Here is a 21850-nt window from a genome sequence, read left to right on the forward strand (position 1 = left end):
GACCATAACAAGTTAATTACATTATTATTATTAGATATATCACACGCTTTTATCTCCTATTAAACCGACGACATCTATTAACCCAGCATCTACTCTATTAAATGTAAACCAATATAACATAGGATTTATTTTAAATCGTGAACCCACCATCTACTCTATTAAATGTAAACCAATATAACCATAGGATTTAATTTAAATCTTGAACAAGTGTTATATACAATTAGACTAAACCAACTATGTACTCTATTATAAGTATAACAAACGAATTACGCTTAGAGATAGCTGCCATTATGAACACAATATGTGTTAAATAAACTTCAATCATATATAAACTTCAATCACATAATTTCATGTGTGCCAAACTTAAAAATATAAGTTTCGCAAAGTTGGTTTTTCGAAATACATAAAAAGTTCAAAATTACATGTATTTTATTTTATTTTAAATATACTATTTTCATCAAATCTAAACTGTCTTGACGTGCACACCAAGTTATCAATAATCAATAACAACTTAATATAGTATATCTTTAACGCTATTTTGCGAAATTGAAAATAGATATTTCTTTTTGCCTAACAAGATTTCCTCCCTTATTTTTCTACTACGTTTTTACTCGACTATCCATCTACGTTCATAATCATTTAGATCTTAAATTCATATAACAACTCCAACAGAATATGGTAATCAGAATATCCTATGGAAATCGAATCAAATCTTCAGCACGCTATCATTAAACCTAAAGGTTTAGCACATCACTATAAATACTAGGACGATCAACTAATACCTCCTACATCCGCAAAAAAAAAACATACACTCATATGACTATGATTACCTCAGACCCGACTATCACTTTGCTCAATGATGTCAAACCATACAAAACATCTTGGAAGGTCGAAGTTAAAGTCCTGCATTCATGGACACAACATTCATCTTATTCTGGTGGAGATTCTCTTCAGTTCATTCTCGCAGATAAAACAGTAAGTTTATCTATTAGTTAATTTCTGTACATGTTTAAAATGGGCGTCTAAACTGATCCTTATATCAAATGTTAATTTAGGGAGTTAGGATTCATTGTACCTGCAAGAGACTCTTCTTTGCTCGTGTTAAGAAACTTCAGCTTGGACAATGGAGGTTCATTGAGAATTTCTCACTAACCGCAGCTGCCGGAAAGTACCGACCGACGAGTCATAAGTACAAAATGTCGATCCTCAGCAACTCCAACGTCACCAATTCCACCCTCAAAGATGAGGATAATTTTCTGTCATTAACATCTTTCACAGAAATCATGAACGGAAGTCTTGATTCTAATTTTTTGATTGGTAAATTTTTAGACTTTTCTTATTCACAAATATGCTACGGTTTATATTAATAATCTTCTTATTTTTTAATAATATGTTTGTAGATGTTATTGGTCAACCAATTGATATCGGAGATATCCAGGTTGTGCCTGTGCAAGGTAAAGAAACAAAGAAGCTTGAGTTTACTTTGACAGATACAGAGTAAGTTATATAGATTATTAATATAAATATACTTTTCATATGTAATCAAATCGTGTTTTTTTAATGTGTTAATCTTCTAATGTATATTTCAGGGATCACCATATAGCATGTTGTCTTTGGGGCCAGTTTGCTGAACATATGCTATATGCATACAAAGTTGCTCAAGTCAATAAGAATTTTCTCTGTTTACTGAGATTTGCTAAAATCAATGTTTACAAGGGTAAGAATTTGACTAAACGATTAAGAAAAAAATTACTTTAGTATGCTTTTGATTCACTTAATAGATTTTTATGCTTTGTTGCAGGACAAGTTCAGATTACAAATGCTTTTGATTCTTCCACTATCGAAATAAATCCACCCGGATTTGATGTCCAAGACTATCTACAAGTGTACGTTTAATTCTAATCACATACCAACTATTTTATATCTACTCATTAAATATACATGATCTCTCTAACCGTATGGTTAATTATTCAGGTTGCCTAAGAACGAGCTTGCTCTCACAACTGGTAGTCATGAGCTTGCAAAACATAAAGGAAGCAAACGCCAACCTGATAAATGGTCTATTTATCCTGAGAGATCAATTCTGGATATCATTATGGCGACTGATGTAAGTTTTTAGTATATCTAAGGTATATACTGTTACAATCTACCTATATTCTAAAACTAATGTTATTTTTGTAGACTGAAAACTGCATTGTTAAGGGCACAATTTATGCAATTGACACAGACTGGGCTTGGTTTTATTTTGGTTGTGTTAAGTGCCACTTCAAAAAGGTTACCGATATTACCAAAAGGGATGTGGTTCCTGTGAAACATCTATGGTATTGTGATTCATGCCATCAGTCTGTAACCAATGTTGCACCTCAGTATGTTTTTTGATCTTAATAGTATAGATATATGTATCTGACTCATATAACTTACCAATTTTAAAATTTTCAAGGTTCAAACTCCATCTACTTATAAAGGATGACACTGGTGAAACTAAGGTGATGCTGCTTGATACTATTGCTGAACCAATTTTGGGAGTGAGTGCTGAAGTGCTCTTAGATGGTTCTCTAGAAGAGGTATGTAAAATTATCCATTTAATTGTTGTATATTATATACATATAGTCGTTTTTAATATAGTAGGTGTTTGTTTTTATTTAGGTTGAAGATCCTGAAGACTTGCCTGATGCTATTAACGAGCTTATTGGAAAAACTTTCAAATTTGGTGTCTATGTGAGCAAAGACAATGTTGACTATGGAGCTGATATATTTAACATTGGGAAAACATGGTCTGCTGATGAGATCATAACTCACTCGGATGATGAGAATACTGATGATACATTGACTAACAGAGCTTTATCTGACCGTTCCTCAGGACAGGTCTACTCAAATTATCATTACTCTTCCTAATTAGATATTCATGTTTATATGTGTATTCATTAAAAGTTTATTCTATTATTTTCAAGGTCTCTTTGGTCAGCATGGAAAGTGAAGAGAACACATGTTTGTCGTCAACTCCACTATCAAAACGAAAGGGAGAATGTGAGATTGATGATCTTTCTTCTACCTCTAAGAAACAATGCTCAAAGATAATGAAGCAGGAAAAAAAGTAAAACTGGAGAAAACTGAGATGCTGCGTGTTTTTTTTTTTGCTTTTTATAATCGTTTTATTTTCAGAAACTATGTTTTTTTGAATTGTCTACTATCTGGTTTATTTCCATATGTCGTATTGTTTGGTTTTTATCAATAAAGAAGATTTATAATTAAGACTAGATGTGTTTTGTGAATCTAACCTATCAAACTGACTATCAGGAAAATGAATACATGTTTAAACTTATAAATCTTTAAATAAGTTTTCACAAAACGCACTTAACTAAATATATGAGCATACGGAAATTTAAAAACAAATATACTTACTTTAATAAGCTGTTGTTGAACTCCCTTTAGTAAATCAGCTAATGTAGATTGTTTGATAAATCCATATTTGCATCCTAAACAAAATTAAGTTGTTAGAATACTTCATATAATTATATAAAGAAATAAGTTGTAGTACTCAAAAAAGTAACTCAAACGAATATATTTTATAATCAATTACAGTTATTACTTTGAACAAGTAAAGATATTAAATGTATCCGTGAAGATATAACCTACAACTAATCTACATTTAGATATTCATGTGATCTAAAGAGATTTTATACAATATTTCGTATGTAAAGAATCTTAACTTAATTAATTCTCTTTTCAATTATTTTCATAATCCCGCCTATACTACAAATTAGAAAGTTTCAATGTATAAACAAAGACGCCATTATATTCTTATTAGCAACAGAATGACTCTGAGAATTCATTGAACAATTTTATACCTAGCAACTTTGTTTTAAAGGTGATTATACTATTACTCAGTTCCAGTGCATGTAACTGAGAACAAACCGTGTATTTTCCATATGCTGTCTTTAATACGAAGAGTTTCTGCTAACATAGCCCTTCTATGAACAGGATGAAAAGAAAGCATCAACCTCGCTTTGAAGATGATGGTCATCGGCTGCGTTCCCAATCTATTTCAAAACAGAGAATGGATCATTCTCAAAGAAAAGATGTCCCTTTGAGTACAGTTTTTCGAAGATTAATGAGTGATATTACCAATAATAACGTTTCATCAAGGTTTAAAACGCAAGTTTCAGTGTCAAATCCTACAAACAAACGAGGTGTTTTATATTCTATATTGACCATTGTTTATATACCAGGTTTCCTCACATTCAACTAACATCTCTAATCTTATTTGGTGTAGTTTGTTTTGACAAAAAAAATAATGAGAACCCTAATGACACAAAAAAGAGTCGAAGAGATCAAGGTCTGTTATATATCCTAATTTACTGATAATAGCAGAGATTCCAATGATAGCTGATTAATTTTTTGTTCATTATATAATGTACTAATATAATAATCCCATCTCAGGTATAATAAGAGGATCATGTTCAGGTCATGTCACATTTCAAAGAGAAAACACACCAAATACAAGAATACCTGTGACATCCACCAGTCATACTACATTTGATTCAGGAATTTCAAACACATCTTATATAGAACATGATTGTTCTATAGATGATCCAGAGAATGAAGGTAAACCGTTTTTCATCCAGAGAATGATTTGAACTTTATGTTGTTTCGTCCCTAACTAAATTCATACGTTGGATACTTTTATCTATTGCATGTTTTACAGATTTACTGCGATCCATAGATGAGTGTGATGATCTAGAAGTCGAGTGTAGTAGTCAGGAAAGTTCGGATACTGAAATTTCAGATGACGAACAGTCTATTGTACAAGAACCACTGAAAGAAGATCAAACAGAGAGAGTTAGCTTTCTAGCAGCTTTATTTAAAAAAAACTTCTCTAAGGTGAAAAAACCACCGAAGCCAAAAGTGAAAGCAGTGTCATCATCTGAATATGGTAAGCTAAAATTTGTCAAGAGATGGTTTCTATGTAGACAATGTTTTTCTAACCTATAAACATTCTTATAAAGCAGATTATGTTGATGAAGGTGACCCAACTTACACCTGTGTTCATTGTGGAGCTATCATGTGGTTTGGGGAGCGCATAAATAAGACCAAATCTAAGAAAAAACCTATATTTACATTGTGTTGCATGCAAGGTCAGGTCCAGTTGCCATTATTAAAGAAATCCCCTGATGTTCTAATGAAGCTTCTTACAGAAAATGATAAGCTGAGTAAACATTTCCAAAAGAATACCAGATCATATAATATGGTTTTTTCATTCACTTCACTTGGTGGTAAAGTAGATAAGTCTGTTAGAAAGGGACGAGGACCACAAATGTTGGTGCTTCATGGTGAGAATTATCATCTGATGGGAAGTTTAACCCCACCTGAAGGAAATTATGCCAAGTTTGGACAGCTTTACATTGTTGACACAGAGAACGAACTTCAAAACAGATCTAATGCTTTGAGGTAAGTAATTTAATTTTGCATATAAGGGCTTAAACATTACTGATAACGTGTTATGTAAACTTATTATATCTACTTTACTGTTTTTCAGAAATGGGAAAAATGCTCAGACAGAGAGTACGATAGATGGGTTGAAGAAAGAAATTATTCAGCCTATAATGATGATGTTGAATGCTGTTAATCCATATGTTAAGCAGTTTCGATCAGCTAGAGATAGATTTCGAATGAATCCGGAAGAAACTTTCCATATGCGAATCATAAGTAGAAGTGACAGAGATGGTCGGACATATAATATGCCAACTGCATCTGAGGTTGCTGCATTGATTCCTGGAGATTTTAATTTAGGAATGGATAAGCGAGATATTGTTCTACAGCATAAGTCTGGTAGACTTACGAGGATCGATGAGATTCATATTTCCTATTTAGCACTACAGTATCCTCTGCTATTTGTGTATGGTGAGGATGGATTCAGGATTGGCATTAAAAAAGGTGTCACAGAAGCGTCGAAGAAACTAAAAAAAGATACTATCAGTATGAGACAGTTTTTTGCTTTCCGGATGCAAGAGCGAGAAAATGAATCGCATGTTCTTCTATATTCGAGAAGGTTATTTCAACAATTCATAGTTGATGCATATACGACTATCGAAGCCAACAAACTTAGGTATTTGCAGCTCAACCAGACATGCTTGCGTTCAGATAGTTACGACTCTATCAAGGAGTCTGAAAATGCTGGACAGTCGGACATGAATGAACAAGGTCAGCAATTTGTTCTACCAGCTACTTTCACAGGGGGTCCAAGATACATGAAGAATATGTACTTAGACGCTATGGCCATTTGTAGACATTTTGGTTTTCCAGACCTTTTCATCACCTTTACATGCAATCCAAAATGGCCAGAACTTACGAGATTTCTGAAAAAGAGAGGCCTGAATTCAGATGACAGACCAGATGTTATATGTCGGATGTTTAAGATGAAACTCGATTCTTTGATGCATGATTTGACAAAGAAGAATATATTGGGGAAGACAGCTTCATGTAAGTTTTGTTTTGACTCAACCGTAGTTTAAAATATTTCTTATTATTTCTATACTGACTTGGTCGTTTTCTTACAATAATGTCAACTGTTTTTTATATATTTCAGCTATGTATACTGTTGAGTTTCAGAAGAGAGGTTTGCCACATGCTCACATACTGCTTTTTATGCATCCTTCATCCAAATTTCCAAAAACAGAAGACATCGATAAAATCATATCGGCTGAGATTCCTGATAAGTCACTTGATCCAGATCTCTACGATGTTGTTAAGGATATGATGATTCATGGTCCGTGTGGAGCTGCTAATAGGAATTCACCGTGCATGGAAAATGGACAGTGCTCGAAAAGTTTTCCTAAACCCTTTGCTGATAATACTAGAGTGAAAAAAGATGGATTTCCTGTTTACAGAAGACGTGAGCAATCTAACAGTTATGTTGAGAAGAATGGTTTGAAATGTGACAATAGATGGGTCATCCCTTATAACAAGAAACTCTCTCTTCGGTACCGAGCACACATTAATGTAGAGTGGTGCAACCAAGTTGGTTCCATTAAGTATTTATTTAAATACATTAATAAAGGAGCTGACCGTGTAACTGTGGTAGTTGAACCAACAGGGCCAGATGTTACGAATCAAACAGCACCAAATTCGTCTGCAGGGAACTCAGCTACAGCGACCTGGGCCGCAGCGAGCTCAGTTGCAGCGAACTCAGTAGCAGCTAACTCGGCTTTAGGAAACTCTGCCATGGAGACTGGTGGTAACATATTGAAAGAAACTGTGGAGATTAAAAAGAATGAAATAAAGGATTTCTTTGATTGCAGGTAGTTTATTAACTGATCCATAAATATTTTATTTTCAGTATGTAGTAGTTATTTCAATCTTATATTCTAACTTATATTGTTCTGATCAATGTAGATATGTTTCAACTTGTGAAGGATCATGGAGAATTTTTAAGTTTCCAATACATTACAGATCTACTGCGGTTGAGAAGTTGTCATTTCATCTTCCAGGGAAACAAACCATTATCTTCAAAGGGAAGGATAAAGTTAAGGACGTTGTCAGTCGTAAGCTCATTGAAAACACAATGTTCTTGGCATGGTTTGAGCTGTGTAAGGTTGATGCTTTCGCTCGGACTCTTACATATATTCAGATTCCCAACTATTATACATATTCGAAGAGTCAGAAGAAGTTCAATAGAAGGAAACAAGGTTTCAGTGTTGGAAGAATTAATTATGCCCCAAGAAAGCAAGAAAGCTCTTATTATCTGAGAGTTTTGTTGAACTATGTCAAAGGTCCTACTAGCTATCAGGATATTAAAACATATAATGATGTGGTTTATGAGGGGTATAAAGAAACATGTTATGCTCGGGGAATATTGGATGATGACCAGGAGTACATAGATGATTTGATAAGGCGTAGCTATGATAGTTCTGCAGCAATTGTTCGTGATCTATTTGTTCTAATGCTTCTGTCGAACAGTCTTTCTCAACCAGAGGTGGTTTGGGAAAAAACTTGGGAACTCTTATCTGAAGATATCAAGTATAATCGCAGACATCGTTTCAATAGGCCAGGTACACTACTAACTTCTTCTATCAAATTCCCCTATTGTATCTACGTTTTTGTCAAATTGTTGTTTGTTGATTGTTCTAATAACCAGCTATTTATTATGTGAGACTGTTATTTTATTAGAATTTACAGCTTCACATGAGAGTTCTTTTCGTGAATTGGCAGGACTTAAATTGACTGACAATGACAAGAAGTTGTATGCTCTAATAGAGATTGAGAAGCTTATGAAAAGAAATGGGAGTTCACTTTCACTATATGAGTCTATGCCAAAGCTTCCTGCCAATGCCAAATCGATTGAAAATGTCTTGATATTGGATGAGCTAAGTTATGATATGGAAGACTTGCAAGCCACTCATGATATAGATTTTTCAAAGATGACTGATGAGCAAAGAAAAATCTATGATGAGATCATTAGTGCTGTTGTTGAAGATAGAGGTGGAATGTTCTTTGTTTACGGGTTTGGTGGCACAGGAAAAACCTTTCTTTGGAAACTTCTATCAGCTGCTTTGAGGTGCAAGGGAGATATAGTTCTTAATACTGCATCATCCGGAATTGCTTCCCTGTTGTTACCAGGTGGCAGAACTGCTCATTCCCGTTTTAGCATACCCATCAATCCAGATGAATTCACTACATGTTCACTGACTCCCGGATCAGATAAGGCTAATTTGATAAAGGAAGCGTCTCTAATTATCTGGGATGAAGCACCAATGATGAGCCGGCATTGCTTTGAATCCTTAGACAGAAGTTTAAATGATTTAATGGACAATCCAGATAAAAAGCCTTTTGGTGGAAAAGTAATTGTGTTTGGAGGTGATTTTCGACAAGTACTTCCTGTTATTACAGGAGGTTGTAGGGCTGAGATTGTTCTGGCTTCCATGAACTCATCATATCTCTGGGAACATTGCAAGGTTCTGAAGCTTACTAAGAACATGAGACTGTGTTCAAACAATCTCACAGATGATGAGGCAAAAGATCTGAAAGAATTTTCTGAGTGGATTTTGGCTGTTGGTGATGGGAAAGTATCAGAGCCTAATGATGGGGAGGCATTAATTGAAATTCCAGAAGAGTTTCTAATTATGGACCCTAACGATCCTATTGAGACTATAAGTCTGGCCATTTATGGAGACACTGATTCATTGAGAGGGATGAAAGATCCTAAGTTTTTCAAAGAGAGAGCAATCTTATGTCCAACTAATGAGGATGTTAATATGATTAATGATCATATGTTATCTAAACTCGAAGGTAATTAAGTGTTTTTTTACTATATATATTTTCGTTATTTTTATTGACACTGACTCTTTTATAAAATTTGGTTATTTCCCATCAGGTGAAGAAATGATTTATATCTCATCTGACAGTATAGATCCATCTGATACTGCCTCGGTCAGTAATGAAGCCCTCAGTTCCGACTTTCTAAACAGTATTAAAGTTTCTGGGCTACCAAATCATAGTCTAAGATTGAAGGTTGGTTGTCCTGTTATGTTGCTTAGGAACATTAATCCTAATGAAGGTTTAATGAATGGAACAAGATTGGAAATTACACAACTTATGGATTTCATGGTGGAAGCTAGAATCTTAACTGGTGACAAGGTTGGTAAAGACGTTTATATTCCTAGATTGTTGATCGAGCCTACAGATAAAAGACTTCCTTTCAAGATGCGCAGAAGACAATTGCCTTTAGCTGTGGCTTTTGCAATAACCATCAACAAGAGTCAAGGACAATCATTGTCTGAAGTGGGATTATTCCTTCCTAGACCAGTTTTTTCTCACGGCCAGCTATATGTTGCTATTTCAAGGGTTACTTCGAAGAAAGGTTTGAAAATCTTGATTGTGGATAAAGAAGGGAAGCCGCAAAAGAAAACTACTAATGTTGTTTTCAAAGAGGTTTTTACTAATCTGGAAACCATAGATGACTGATGTGAGTGTCTTGCTGCGAATTTGTTTTGTGTTTCTGTACTTTGCAGACTGAAATTGGTGTTTTGGTTGTGTTTTTTGTTGTACTACATTTGCTTTAAAGTTTTCAAAGTCATTTCCGATTTTGTACTAAATAAATTCTTTGTTCTATCTGTTAGGGAGACTCAATATATTATATTTTATTCTATCTTACTAATAGAGGTTTGAAATCAAACCAAACATGTATTGATCATCATGTTTTGATCCAAAAGAAAAAACAGTGTGCCATCTAAAATTAAACTAACCATGTATCTAATATAATTCAACAAAACATAGAACAGTTAATCAGCAACCCAAAAACAGATATGCAAGATCAAGTACGTTCATCTACAAACAAGTCAGTTTATATTGTTTATCATCTAAGTAATTGTACAATCCTAAATCCGATAATCCTAGGATGATTCTACAAGTTCAGTTCACGATTTCTCGAATAAAATAAAAAATTAATATAGTACTAACCTTTGTTTCTGTAGTTTGTTTTGTGAATTGTTCCAATGCTGTATTTCCCAGTTTCTATGGCATACAGCCTTTATCAATGACCTATCAATATATGAGATGAAATGACAAAAAAAAAATTAAGAACAAGGAAATAATCTGTGTTGATGTGAACATATGTAATATGATTATATCTCAGGTCAGACTTAACTTTTTTAAATCTCTGTCAAGTTTGTCTTCTACTCTGCTTTTGTCTTTTTAAAGATCCATCGTTTAAACAATCCTTGCCAATTACCTAATAAAATACCAAGTTCCTCTGTCAGCTTACCGAGAGCAAGACAAATTAATAGAAACAAAAACTGAGTAAGAAGATAATAATGATGATCGATCTAGAACTAGATCTAACAGATCTATCAATATGAGTAAGAACCAGATATTTAGATAACGAAACCCTGATCGTTAACCCGGATCGTTTACAATCAGAAAATTATAAAAACTTACCGAGAACTCAGTTATCGATTGAGTTTGGTGATTGACTGAACGGTGTTTATTCTGGATTTGATATACTTTTAACGAATTTCTGTTGATGATTATAGAGGAGATTATTTTGTCGAACTGAGAACCACCGACGGAGAAGCAAAGAAAAAAAAGTTGTTGATTTTTCAAGAAAACGTTAAAAGTGGTTTCCTTCCCGGAAAAAAAAAGTGTGGGCTTAATTTACCTTTCGATCAATCTAATACATTTTTAACTAATGGGCCATTTCTGTAACAACAAATATAATTTTTGAAAACTTAATGGGTCATAACGTGTAAAATATAAGAAACAAAATAATGCCCATAAAACATATATGTTGCGTGGTTTTATGTTGGACTTCAGGTTGACCCATTTATGAGACAAAGTTCAGACTTCTTTCCATTTAAAGAGGTGAATAAAAACATCTATGTTGAGTTTAATGAGATAAACAAAATCAGGCTTTTTTGTTTAAAATTATAATTAATATTAAAATAAATCTAATCTCAATTAATTTAAATTGACCATATATTTTTAAAACATAGTAAACTATATCTTAAAAGTACGGACCCGAAAAATATTTTTTCCAAATATGTTAATAATAGATTTTAAATAACATATAAATATATTTTAAAGAACATATATAACAAAAAAACACTATGTACAATATTAAAAATTTCTGCACATAAAAAAACACCATGTACAATATATGTTGTGACAACATCACAATTCAATATATCTTTAAAACGTATTATTTACAAATCAGTAACATTAAAATATTATATAAATATAATATACTACTAAATATTAAAAAAAAAAGATTTGGCAGAACCATATCCGCGCACAGCGCGGGTCTATATCTAGTTTGTAATATTAAGTCGTATTACATTGACTAAGTCATGATTTTGTGTGTGCGTTAAACCATTTATTGTATGGACAATATTCTATATCATATAAACAAATTCTACATAAATATTTAATTAGATATTTGCATACTATATATAGAAAACAATGTTTATTAATTTAAAATATGAAGAAATATATATAACTGATTTTTTTCTAAAAGTTATTTACATTACAATGCCACTGTGGCTTTAACTATTTTGAATTTATTGATTTGGTTTGTTTAGTAAGATTAGAAAATCATTGCTATATATGATTGGAATTTTATACATTTAAGATACATATATATATATATATATGAATCTTGTTGCTGTTATGGGTTACAATAATATATCTATATGATGCCAATGATAACGTAACTGAACATAGGATTTTTGGACGAATAATTATTAACATAAATATAATATGAATGAAGACTTGAAGTGATGATTTTAATTCTCTTTTAAACTAAAATTATTGTCCATTTCTCTGTATACAGGTCCATCAGTTATAGGAGAAGAGCTACAACTTGAGGTTACAGTTATTAAGAAAGGTGACACATTTTTTGTATAGTTTAGTTATTAAAAACAGATCATGGTAAGTGAAGAAAAAAGCTTCTGGTTACAGTTCTTATAACATTCAATTGGCGTGATATTTTTGACACTGTAATTCAGTTAGTGGAAACAAATTATGTTGAAGTCTTGAAGTCATTATTTCCGTTTTGGTAGGAAAATTCTAGTTAGAAATATGCATTAATTAATCGGAGAAGACAACATTATTAAAAAGAAGGATTATTTAAAGTCTCAGTGGAATTATAATGTAAATAAGCTAAAAAATTTAGGGGCAATTCTTAAGTGTAATTCTATTTTAATAAGATAGATCGAAGCTTTAAAATGTAAAATTTAGAGGTTAAAAATATTTTATTTTAATTATTAATAGTTTAATTTAAGTTATTTTGTAAAAAAATTAGATATATTGACAAATATTGACTAAATTTGATGGAGTTTGGGTATTTTATGTCCTTTTAAGATTTTAAATACCCGAACCTGGTATGGACCTAAAATATTACGGGTATTTTACGGGTATTTTAATTATAGATCCGAACCGATCCCGATCCGAAAAGAACCGACCCGAACTGAAAATTTACAAGTACCTATTGGATCCAAATGTCTAAAATCCGAAGGATTCGGACCCGAAAGAAACCGGCCCGAACTCCCAGGCCTACTAAAATTAAACCCTCGTAACTTTTGTTTAACTGCTACAAATTAACATGCAAATAATTGCATAAAAACCTTTAAAAAGTGGTATTCACTAACACTATAACCCTTCAACCTTTTTTATTAGCACTTTAAGACTTCAACGTGACATCTTATCACGAGAAATATTCAACTTGACTTACTTGTCTCAAAAAGTGACTGGAACGGTTTATTTACGAATAAAAACTGATGATGTGTCAATTTTATAATAAATAAAATAAATAAAAACGAATTATTAAAATAAATAAAATCAGAAAGTTAAAAAAAAAAAGTAAAAAAATAAATAATAAATATTTTTTTAAAAAATTGAAGGTTTAAAGTGTTAATGAATGTCAATTTGAGAGTTTAGTAATGCAATTTTCCCTATTAACATGTCTTAACACTTGCTCCAAAAAATCATGTAGACATGAATCCATCCATGCATGGTCACTAAATTGTCATTGGCTAGTATTGTTGATTTCTTGAAACATGTACAAGAAGTAACATTTATATGATTCATGTACAAGATGTACTAATTAACTTTTTAATAAATGAGTAACAACATATATACTGGAAGATATTAACATGAATTTACAAAGCTAATCATGCATGTACTCATTTACAAAATCCTCAAGGTTTGTCAAAATATTTACAGACACGACCTCTAGGTAGACGGAGTAGAAGCTGACGGTGAAATCGAAGGGGAGGCTGAAGGTGGTGTAGCTGAAGGTGTAGCCGATGGAGAAGCTGACGGTGAAGCTGAAGTAATAGCCGGTGGAGAAGTTGATGGTGATGGTGAAGCTGAAGGAGTAGCTGATGGTGACCCTAAGCCAGTGGTATTAGTGACTGCAGAGACTCCTGGAGCAGCCGTTGGACCTGACCCTGTTGTGGTCGAACTGGAACCTGCTTGTGGAGCAGCCGCTGGACCTGACCCTGTTGTGTTCGAACTGGAACCTGCTTGTAGAGCAGCCGCTGGACCTGTCCCTGTCGTGTTCGAGCTGGAACCTGCTTGTGTAGAATCGGAGGAAGCGGCCACGGTTGCTAAACCGGTTCCGGCGAAAAGACCGGGGGTGTAGGGAACACCTTTACTAGGAATCCACTCGTCACCTTGGATGTACTTAGCCGGAGTGTATCCAAGAATATCTTCATCACTCAACTTCTTGATTCCTGGCCAAGTAACCCGGCCCGTGACACCTGCACCCGGCCCAGTATTCCTTGCCTCCGAATAAAATAACGTGTCAATACCAAAGTTTCCTTTCCACTGCTGCCATCCTTCGGCCGCAATAAAATCCGGTATGAACGTGTCCATAATAATAGTTTTTGAATACGCTTTCCATGGCCTTCCAAGATAAGCTTTGCTACTTTCCTTGACCGCCAAGTAATCCGCTTCGCCAGCAATTGTGCACCCTTGGAGCACGAATCCTGTTGTTTCTTTCGGATCTTCACGACCGTGTGCGGTGATGGGACATGCCTGGTTCGGTAGTGGCTTCCTCACTAATAATATACAGTTCTGGAATACAGCGGCTGCGTCTCCAAAGAGAAAATCTATTGTGCCTGAGATAGTACAGTCCCGGTAAAACTGACGGTGGGAATGTGCGTAGAGTGTGTCTTGGTAACCATCAAATCTACAGTTGTAGAATATGGATTGGTCTGAGAGAACCCTAATTCCAACAGCTTGATGCTTTGCCGCCCCGGCTGTGTTCTCGAAACCCATGTTCTTGGCAATGAAACGGTCTCCAATAATTGCTGCATGCATGGCTCATTCGTCATATACACATATTGGTAATAATAAGTGAAAAATCTCATAATTACTTTTTAATTTTTTTTGGTTACTAAATAACTTTCAAGTAGAAAAATCTCTAAAATAATATTTATTAATCAATAAAACACTAAATTATTCTAAATTCTAAATTTCTAACCCTAACTCATTTAAATATACTAAATCTTAAACTATAATCATTAAATCTTAAATTCAAATATATATATGTATTTTACTTTTTGATGAATGATATTTCGATGACTTCTTTTTCTCTTATGCTCTTTTTAAAACAAAAAATTGATTTAATGCTATTTGTAGATGTTTCTCTAGTAAGAAAGCCATGAAAGGTTAGAGATATCATAAGAATCATTACCAACGGTGGCTGTACGGTAGGTGGTAATACCGTCCTGGAAACTTTTCTCGCCGGTAATGACAGTTTTATCTGGTCCATCACCGATGAAAACCAGATCTGACATGGTCCTGTCCACCTGAACAAACTCTTTATAGACTCCGGTCTTAATGTAAACCACGAAAGTCACATTCTTGTTCTTGGGGACATTTTGCATTGCCTCGCTGATCGTCTTATACTGACCACTCCCGTCCTGAGCCACCACCATATCTGGTTTGACCTCAGACAATGGAGCGGTCAAGAGCCTACGCACACGCCCATCAACCCACGAAGGCTCTTGAGCCAGCAGCCGACGACTATTCAATTCCGTGAACTGCATTTGTCCCAAGTAATTCGACATCTCGGTGACCATCGCAAGCCCGTTATGCGTTAACTGCACCGCGGTTTTCAAAGCCTTCTTTATCGTCTCACCTGCATCACCTTTCGTCCCTTTAAACCCATCGATACAAGTCTGCTGATGGCTTATCGTCGCGCTGAGCCAAACCTTAACCTTAATCAACACTTCGTCCACCTTGTGAAACTCGAACTTTCCCAACTCCACAAACGAGTTACTAAGCTCGCCTATTGCGTAATCCATAAGCTCCTTGCATTGATCCAAAGCCATCTTCGTCCTTGGATCCTTTTGTAGCTCGATCATAGTCTGTGACTTCCTCGCCACGTTAGTTATTTGCTTCATGGTCACGTTAAACCCTGCTCTCACAAGCTCCAACGGGTCTGATGTGTCTTTTGCATCTTTCCTTAGAGTGTCTTCACAAGTCTTCTTGTAATCCGTTGGCGCGCAAACTTCCTTGATGGCTTTAACGGAAGCCGTGATCTCTTCTTTACTTCCGTTATCGTGATTGTTGACGTTGACGCCGATGGTAACGGCGACAACCATTGAAACGAGAAGAACAGAAGAGATGGAGATCATTGCATACCTCCTTTTCCTCTTCGAATCATCGTCATATGATCCAAATGCCATTTTCTATCAAATTTTTTTGGTTGTTTTTTTTGTATATTATTTTCTATTTTTCTAAAGAACTAATTATTGTATAGACTCCACTTTTGAAGCTTACGTAGCCTCCTTAGGAGTGTAAGTTTTATTATAATTTTTTAAAATATTCACAATGAAAGTTTTGTTTCAGATAGATAAAGAGGTTTGTAGTTTTGCTTGCTTTGTTTTATGAGGTTTTGCGAGAAAGTCGTCCGGATTAAGAGCGCGAGAGATAAAAAGACAAAATAGGTTTGTGGTTTTGGCTTTTTTCTCTCTATGAGTTACTAAACATGGATTAATCCATTGATACTTTAAATTAAGATTATCTAAAGATCTTTTGCTCCACATCTAAATTTATAATGTAAACAATGCATGTCAATGTAGGTATATCAGATAAAATTATGAACAAAATTGTACAATAATCAAACTGGACTACAACTTACAAGGGCATGATTAACTCTGGTCTCTTAACCGGGATTCTTAACTTATGATTTGACATTATTTTTTACACTTTTCGGCTTTTATATCTCTTATTTAAGAGACGATTCTTAGCTTTTCTTAGTTTTTTTCTTAGCTTTTCTTAGTTAAAATCTAAGAAAAGCTAAGAATCGTCTCTTATCCAAAGATAAAAACTCCAGTTAGTATACAAGTTTTAATGGAGTATCACCCCCCTCCCCCCGGGAAAAGATAGATTTGATAATGGTGTTTTGTTTTATGGATTAAAAAAACCAACATATTATTAAGTAATAAATCAGTATTCATGACTTTATCTTAGATATTTTTTACCAATAGTTTTATATTCTGATTTAAGAAAAAAATGATGCTAAAAGGTATTCAAGCTTTCCATTTCCTGGATATACATATATATCTGAAAATCAAAATATTAGGAATAAAGCTGTTATTCTTTCTAGTTCATGCACCATTTTGTCATTTTCTTTCATTTTGGGTATCTTTTTTCTTGACCAAAACATTTTCGAGTAATTTTGTCATAATTATACGACCGGAAAAGCTATTAAAATATCTCAATTTTTTTTTTACTATTTTTGTCTCATGGCAAAGAAGCAATAGTAGTCTTTAACTTATTAATTCTTCCATGACATGAAGATATGCTACTTTGACTAGTTAACTTATTAATTGTTATTTTAAATATATTTTCTGGTAAAAAAATAGATAGAATATAACATGCATTTATAAGAAAATAGAAATATTATAATTTTTAATATTTGCTTTACTTTTATGTAATTTCTATAATATAAGAAAATCAATTTTCAAACTTTTGAGATGTTAGTCATTAATATATAACGTAAATACGTGTAACTGTAACATATCTGAATAAAAACCATAGGGTTGTAGTGGTACATATTTATTTTAGTGCAATGCCATTTTTAAAAAGAAAAAGTTGATTAGAGAAACAAAATAACTTCTAACATGGATTGATAGTAGTATAATACGTAAGCACGAATATATACAACTATTCCAGGGAGTGTAAATCCCGAGTTATAAAAACTATTTTCATACACATTTCACACAAAAATATTAGTCTGGAGGACAAAAAAGAGTATGGTTTAAGGGTTAAAGTGATTAGAGAAACAACCATATATATATTTCAAAATTATGGATTTGCGCAAAGAAAATACGATAATTAAATATATTGGTACAGTTTTCTTACACAAGTATAATCAACATAATTGAAGAACCAACCATAACTTCTGAGACGTGAATTCAAAGTAGTTTTGGTATTATTAATTTTACACACTGGAAATTCTTTTTTTTATGGGTCAAAACACACTGCAGATTCTATACCATAATTGTTAACGAACACTAAGGTTGTCTTCTCAATAAATAGCGTCTTCACTTCTCCTAATCCAGCACAAAAAGATAAACATCACTTCTCAATCCAAAAAAATCAAAGAAAAAAAAATCAAAGAAAAAAAAATCAAAGAAAAAAAAATCTTGTTATGGAGAACGAAGTTATGTCTTCTGCAAGCTCTTCCTCACCCCAACCCGAAACCAGCAAAGACACTATCGTGGCCGTGGAGGAGTCCAACGAGAAGGCAATGGAGAACAACAACAATCTGAGCCTAGTGCCTTCTGACCAGGAGGTTATGTCTGAAAGGAGGAGTGAGAACCCTAGTCTCGGGTCTGAAAGGGGGAGTGAGAACCCTAGTCTCGGGTCTGGTGCTGTCCGAACAGGTACAGAGATGACGATGCTTTACCCATCAAGATCTAATAAGATCTACACTTGTCAGTTTTGCAGTAAAGGGTTCTCAACCACCCAAGCCCTAGGTGGCCACCAGAACGCGCACAAGCATGATCGTGAGTGGGAAAAGAAGAGGAAGGAGATGGAAGAAGACTTCCCCGGACTCTCCTTTTTGAACCGTTACATTGACAAGCCTCACTTGCTCCTAGGTGGGTATTCAGAAGATGCTTTATCAAATGATAATCATCTTGGGATCACTCTTGAATCTTTCAAACGTAGAGGAAGCGGCGGCGTTTACCCATCATTCAATAGCGGAGTCGGGCCCATGAACATGATTGCTCCTCGCATGGCTCCTACTCGCTTCTTCACAGGGAACACTTTTACCGATGGTTCCTCTTCAAGGGGACTTGGGCCCAGACCCACCTATGCCCCGATGTTCCCTAGAAACGTTCCTCCTTTTCTTCGTCCTCGATCCACCAATCTTCCTAGAAATTTGTATCCGCAAGGGAATCGTGTGGGCGAGAAGGACAACGTTGTGGTGATTGATGATGATGATGATGATGAGCCAGATGAAGATAACCCTAAAAGCTGGGGCAAGGATTTATCCCTTTGAGTATTGTTTAGTTTTCATTTTTGAGGTTTCATTGCTATTAGAGACCTCTCTTTCCATCACATCTCTCTCTGAAGGTTGTTTTTCTCTTTTTAATTTTTATTGTATCTCGTTTTGAATGTTCCTTTTGTCTGTAGTATCTCTTCTTATATTCACATGTAATTGTGTTTTGGTTGATTTACTTTATAAATCTGAACTATTCATCCCTTTCTTTTCTACATCTCATAATTTTAAGGACACTGATCGCAAAAAGTAGATATCCAAATATATATTTTGTTATTTAAGTTAGTGAGAGTTATTAGTAATAGTGTTGAATTTTTGAGAACTTGTGAAGAAATCTGAGTTTCAGGATGGATGTATACATATTAGTACATGGCACGAACCATAGTGGTATAGACCAATATCTTTGCTATGAAAATAAATGAAATGATTAAATATTTGTATAAAATTGGGGAAGAATAACACCATCTTATCATAACACTGAAAGATGCTACTTTGACTAACTAGCGTAAATAATTTGTTATCATATTTTGAGATATGAATTCAAAATAAATTCTGATTTTGATTAAATTCACACCTTGGAGATTTTCTACCATAATTTGACGTTATCTACTCAATAAATAACGTCCTCACTTCTGAGAATCTAAGCACAACCAGATAGAGTTCACTTCACAATCCGAAAAAAAAAAAACTAAAGAAAAAAGAATTTGTAATGGAGAACCAAGTTGTGTCTTCTGCAAGCTCTTCCGCATCCCAACCCGAAATTTGCGAAAGCATTATCGTGGCTGTTGAGGAGTCCAAGGAGAAGGCAGCGGAGAACAACAATCTGGGGCAAGAGAATCCACTGAGCGAAGAGGACAACGTTGTGGAGATTGATGATGATGATGATGATGATGAAGATGATGATGATGATGGTGATGATGAGGCTGAAGAAGCTGGCGGTACCCTTCTCTCTGAAGGTTGTTTGACTCTTTTTCATTTTATTGTATATCGTTTTAAACGTTCCTGTGTCTGCATCTTCTCTCGTTACATCTAATTGTGTTTTGGTTGATTTGCTTCTTGTTTTTGTTCTTCTTTTCTCTTGTTTCCATCTATCATGGAGTCTTCTATCATTTCGGCAATTGCCAAAAATCTATGTTCCATAACAGCCCTCAAGCCAATTGACTAAACGGTTTAGTCTAAACCAATGCTCCAGTTCATGATTTGAGATGTAACTTTGCAACTTAACTTCTTCTGCTTTCTTTTGCACATGTTTCATCCTAAGTATAAATATGAACAATACATTTCACCAGAATTTCAAATTTGCTTTGACATTGATGTAGCGAGCAGAAACTACCATAACCTGATTTCGTTTAGTCTTAGAATGCCCCAGAAACTAAGCCTTCTTATTTCGGCGAAAACTCGCAAGTTCTTTCCGTAACAAGAAAAATAAGAGAAAACTTTCAATCTTATTAATCAAATCTAAAAACTGCATATAAACTTCAACCCTATACAAAAGAAAACCATAAAACAGTAAGACCCTAAAACAATAAAGAATAGTTATTTCAATTTAAAATAATCATAAACGATAAGATATCTATTTTCATCATTTCTCAATTTAAAATAATCAGCGATAAAATACTTATCTGCATTATTTATCAGATAGATATTTGAATTGAGATAATGTATCCTTTTTGTTTTATGCTTAGGTTTATATGCAGTTTTTAGATTTGATTAATGAGATAGACATTTATTTCTTGGGTAGAACTTGCAATTTCTCAACGAAATAAGAAGGTTTAGTTTTTCGAGTTCTAAGAGTAAAGGAGATATTAATGTTATTCAGAAGTTATCCCATTTTTCACACATTTCATCTAAACAGAAAATCTGGAAACAAACTCAAATGCTAGAAAAAAAACGTTAAAACTTTGAAAACTAGGCTTACGGGAGATTCAGTCATCGATTTCTTCTCAAGCTAAGTATGGTGATGAGCTTGATCCATAAACTTCTGACTCATCCAGTAACAAAGCTCAAGAGCCGGTAAATTTATACTACAAAACTCAGGAATCTCCTCGTAATTAAACCCAAAGCCTAGATATACACAATCTTTAAGCTCCTCGAGATCATTGCCTAAAGAAGAAGATACACAATCCAACTTCTTCGTTTATTTCATCTACACACCACCAAAGCCATTGTCTCTTCCTCAGATACACTGTACGAGGAACATGAGCTAGAGTTGGGGATCTCGGAGTTGGAATCAACGTCTTCGTCGTACGAGGAACATCTAGAGAGAAAATATATGAGACACATTGTTAAGAGATGAAGAAGTTGATAAGTGATTGATTGAGAGACATATACCAGACATTGTTGAGCTCGAGAAAGTGACCGTAAGAGGGAAAACGAGCAACAAAGGGCGGAAGAAAAAGAAGAAGAAACCCACAACGTAGAGGAATTTGGAGCCGTTTATGCGCGGACAAAAGTTTTTACCCTTCAAGGCTAAGCCTGTAGTTATTGCGGATACCAAACCTAAAGCTTGATTGATATATTATGTTATTTTCATAAAAACTTCAAACGTAATCTCTACATGATGATAACAAATGAAAGAATCATGCAAGACTGATTCAGTCTACTAGTTTTACAAAATTGGACAAGCCGCAAAGTAAACAAAAGACTCTTATCCTTTTGTGATCTTTGGATTCATATTTTAAAATTGTACCTTAGTTAAACAACTTGGGTAATCTAGTTACAATAATCATGGATAACATGACAAGTAAGCAAAACTAAAATTACCACCTAAAATTATTTTAAATATATGACAAATAAATAAAATTACCAATTAAAACTATTAAGAATATGAAAAATATA

The 21850-nt window shown here is 34.1% G+C and overlaps 2 protein-coding genes, 1 long non-coding RNA gene and 1 pseudogene across 5 annotated transcripts; 2 read left to right on the plus strand and 2 right to left on the minus strand.

The window, feature by feature from the left end:
- Positions 1-694: 694 nt before the first annotated feature.
- On the minus strand, positions 695-11028 carry LOC125589625. Of its 3 annotated transcripts, XR_007325800.1 has the most exons (7): positions 10933-11028; positions 10456-10726; positions 3916-4040; positions 3403-3476; positions 1076-1256; positions 831-903; positions 695-734 (listed from the first exon to the last, which is right to left on the minus strand). It is a non-coding gene; the product is annotated as an uncharacterized LOC125589625 (long non-coding RNA). The 3 variants fall into 3 exon arrangements; XR_007325799.1 differs by lacking the exon at positions 3916-4040 and having other exon boundaries at positions 710-734; positions 10933-11019; XR_007325801.1 differs by lacking the exons at positions 3916-4040; positions 10456-10726; positions 10933-11028 and adding an exon at positions 3849-3867 and having other exon boundaries at positions 714-734.
- Positions 4526-10590, plus strand: LOC106348696 (annotated as a pseudogene).
- Positions 11029-13501: 2473 nt separating the features above from the next.
- Positions 13502-16315, minus strand: LOC106348701 (putative pectinesterase/pectinesterase inhibitor 28). The gene is made up of 2 exons (XM_013788492.3): positions 15191-16315; positions 13502-14804 (listed from the first exon to the last, which is right to left on the minus strand). Exons 1-2 carry the CDS (start codon positions 16185-16187, stop codon positions 13723-13725), a joined length of 2079 nt encoding a protein of 692 aa, XP_013643946.2. The 5' UTR covers positions 16188-16315; the 3' UTR covers positions 13502-13722.
- A 39-nt stretch (positions 16316-16354) lies between these two features.
- LOC106350687 lies at positions 16355-20077 on the plus strand. The gene has a single exon (XM_048761927.1). The coding sequence runs from the start codon at positions 18158-18160 to the stop codon at positions 19010-19012; it is 855 nt and encodes a 284-aa protein (XP_048617884.1). The 5' UTR covers positions 16355-18157; the 3' UTR covers positions 19013-20077.
- The last annotated feature ends 1773 nt before the right edge of the window (positions 20078-21850 follow it).

Source organism: Brassica napus, chromosome C7 (genome assembly GCF_020379485.1).
Source record: "Brassica napus cultivar Da-Ae chromosome C7, Da-Ae, whole genome shotgun sequence".
Lineage (NCBI taxonomy): Eukaryota > Viridiplantae > Streptophyta > Magnoliopsida > Brassicales > Brassicaceae > Brassica > Brassica napus.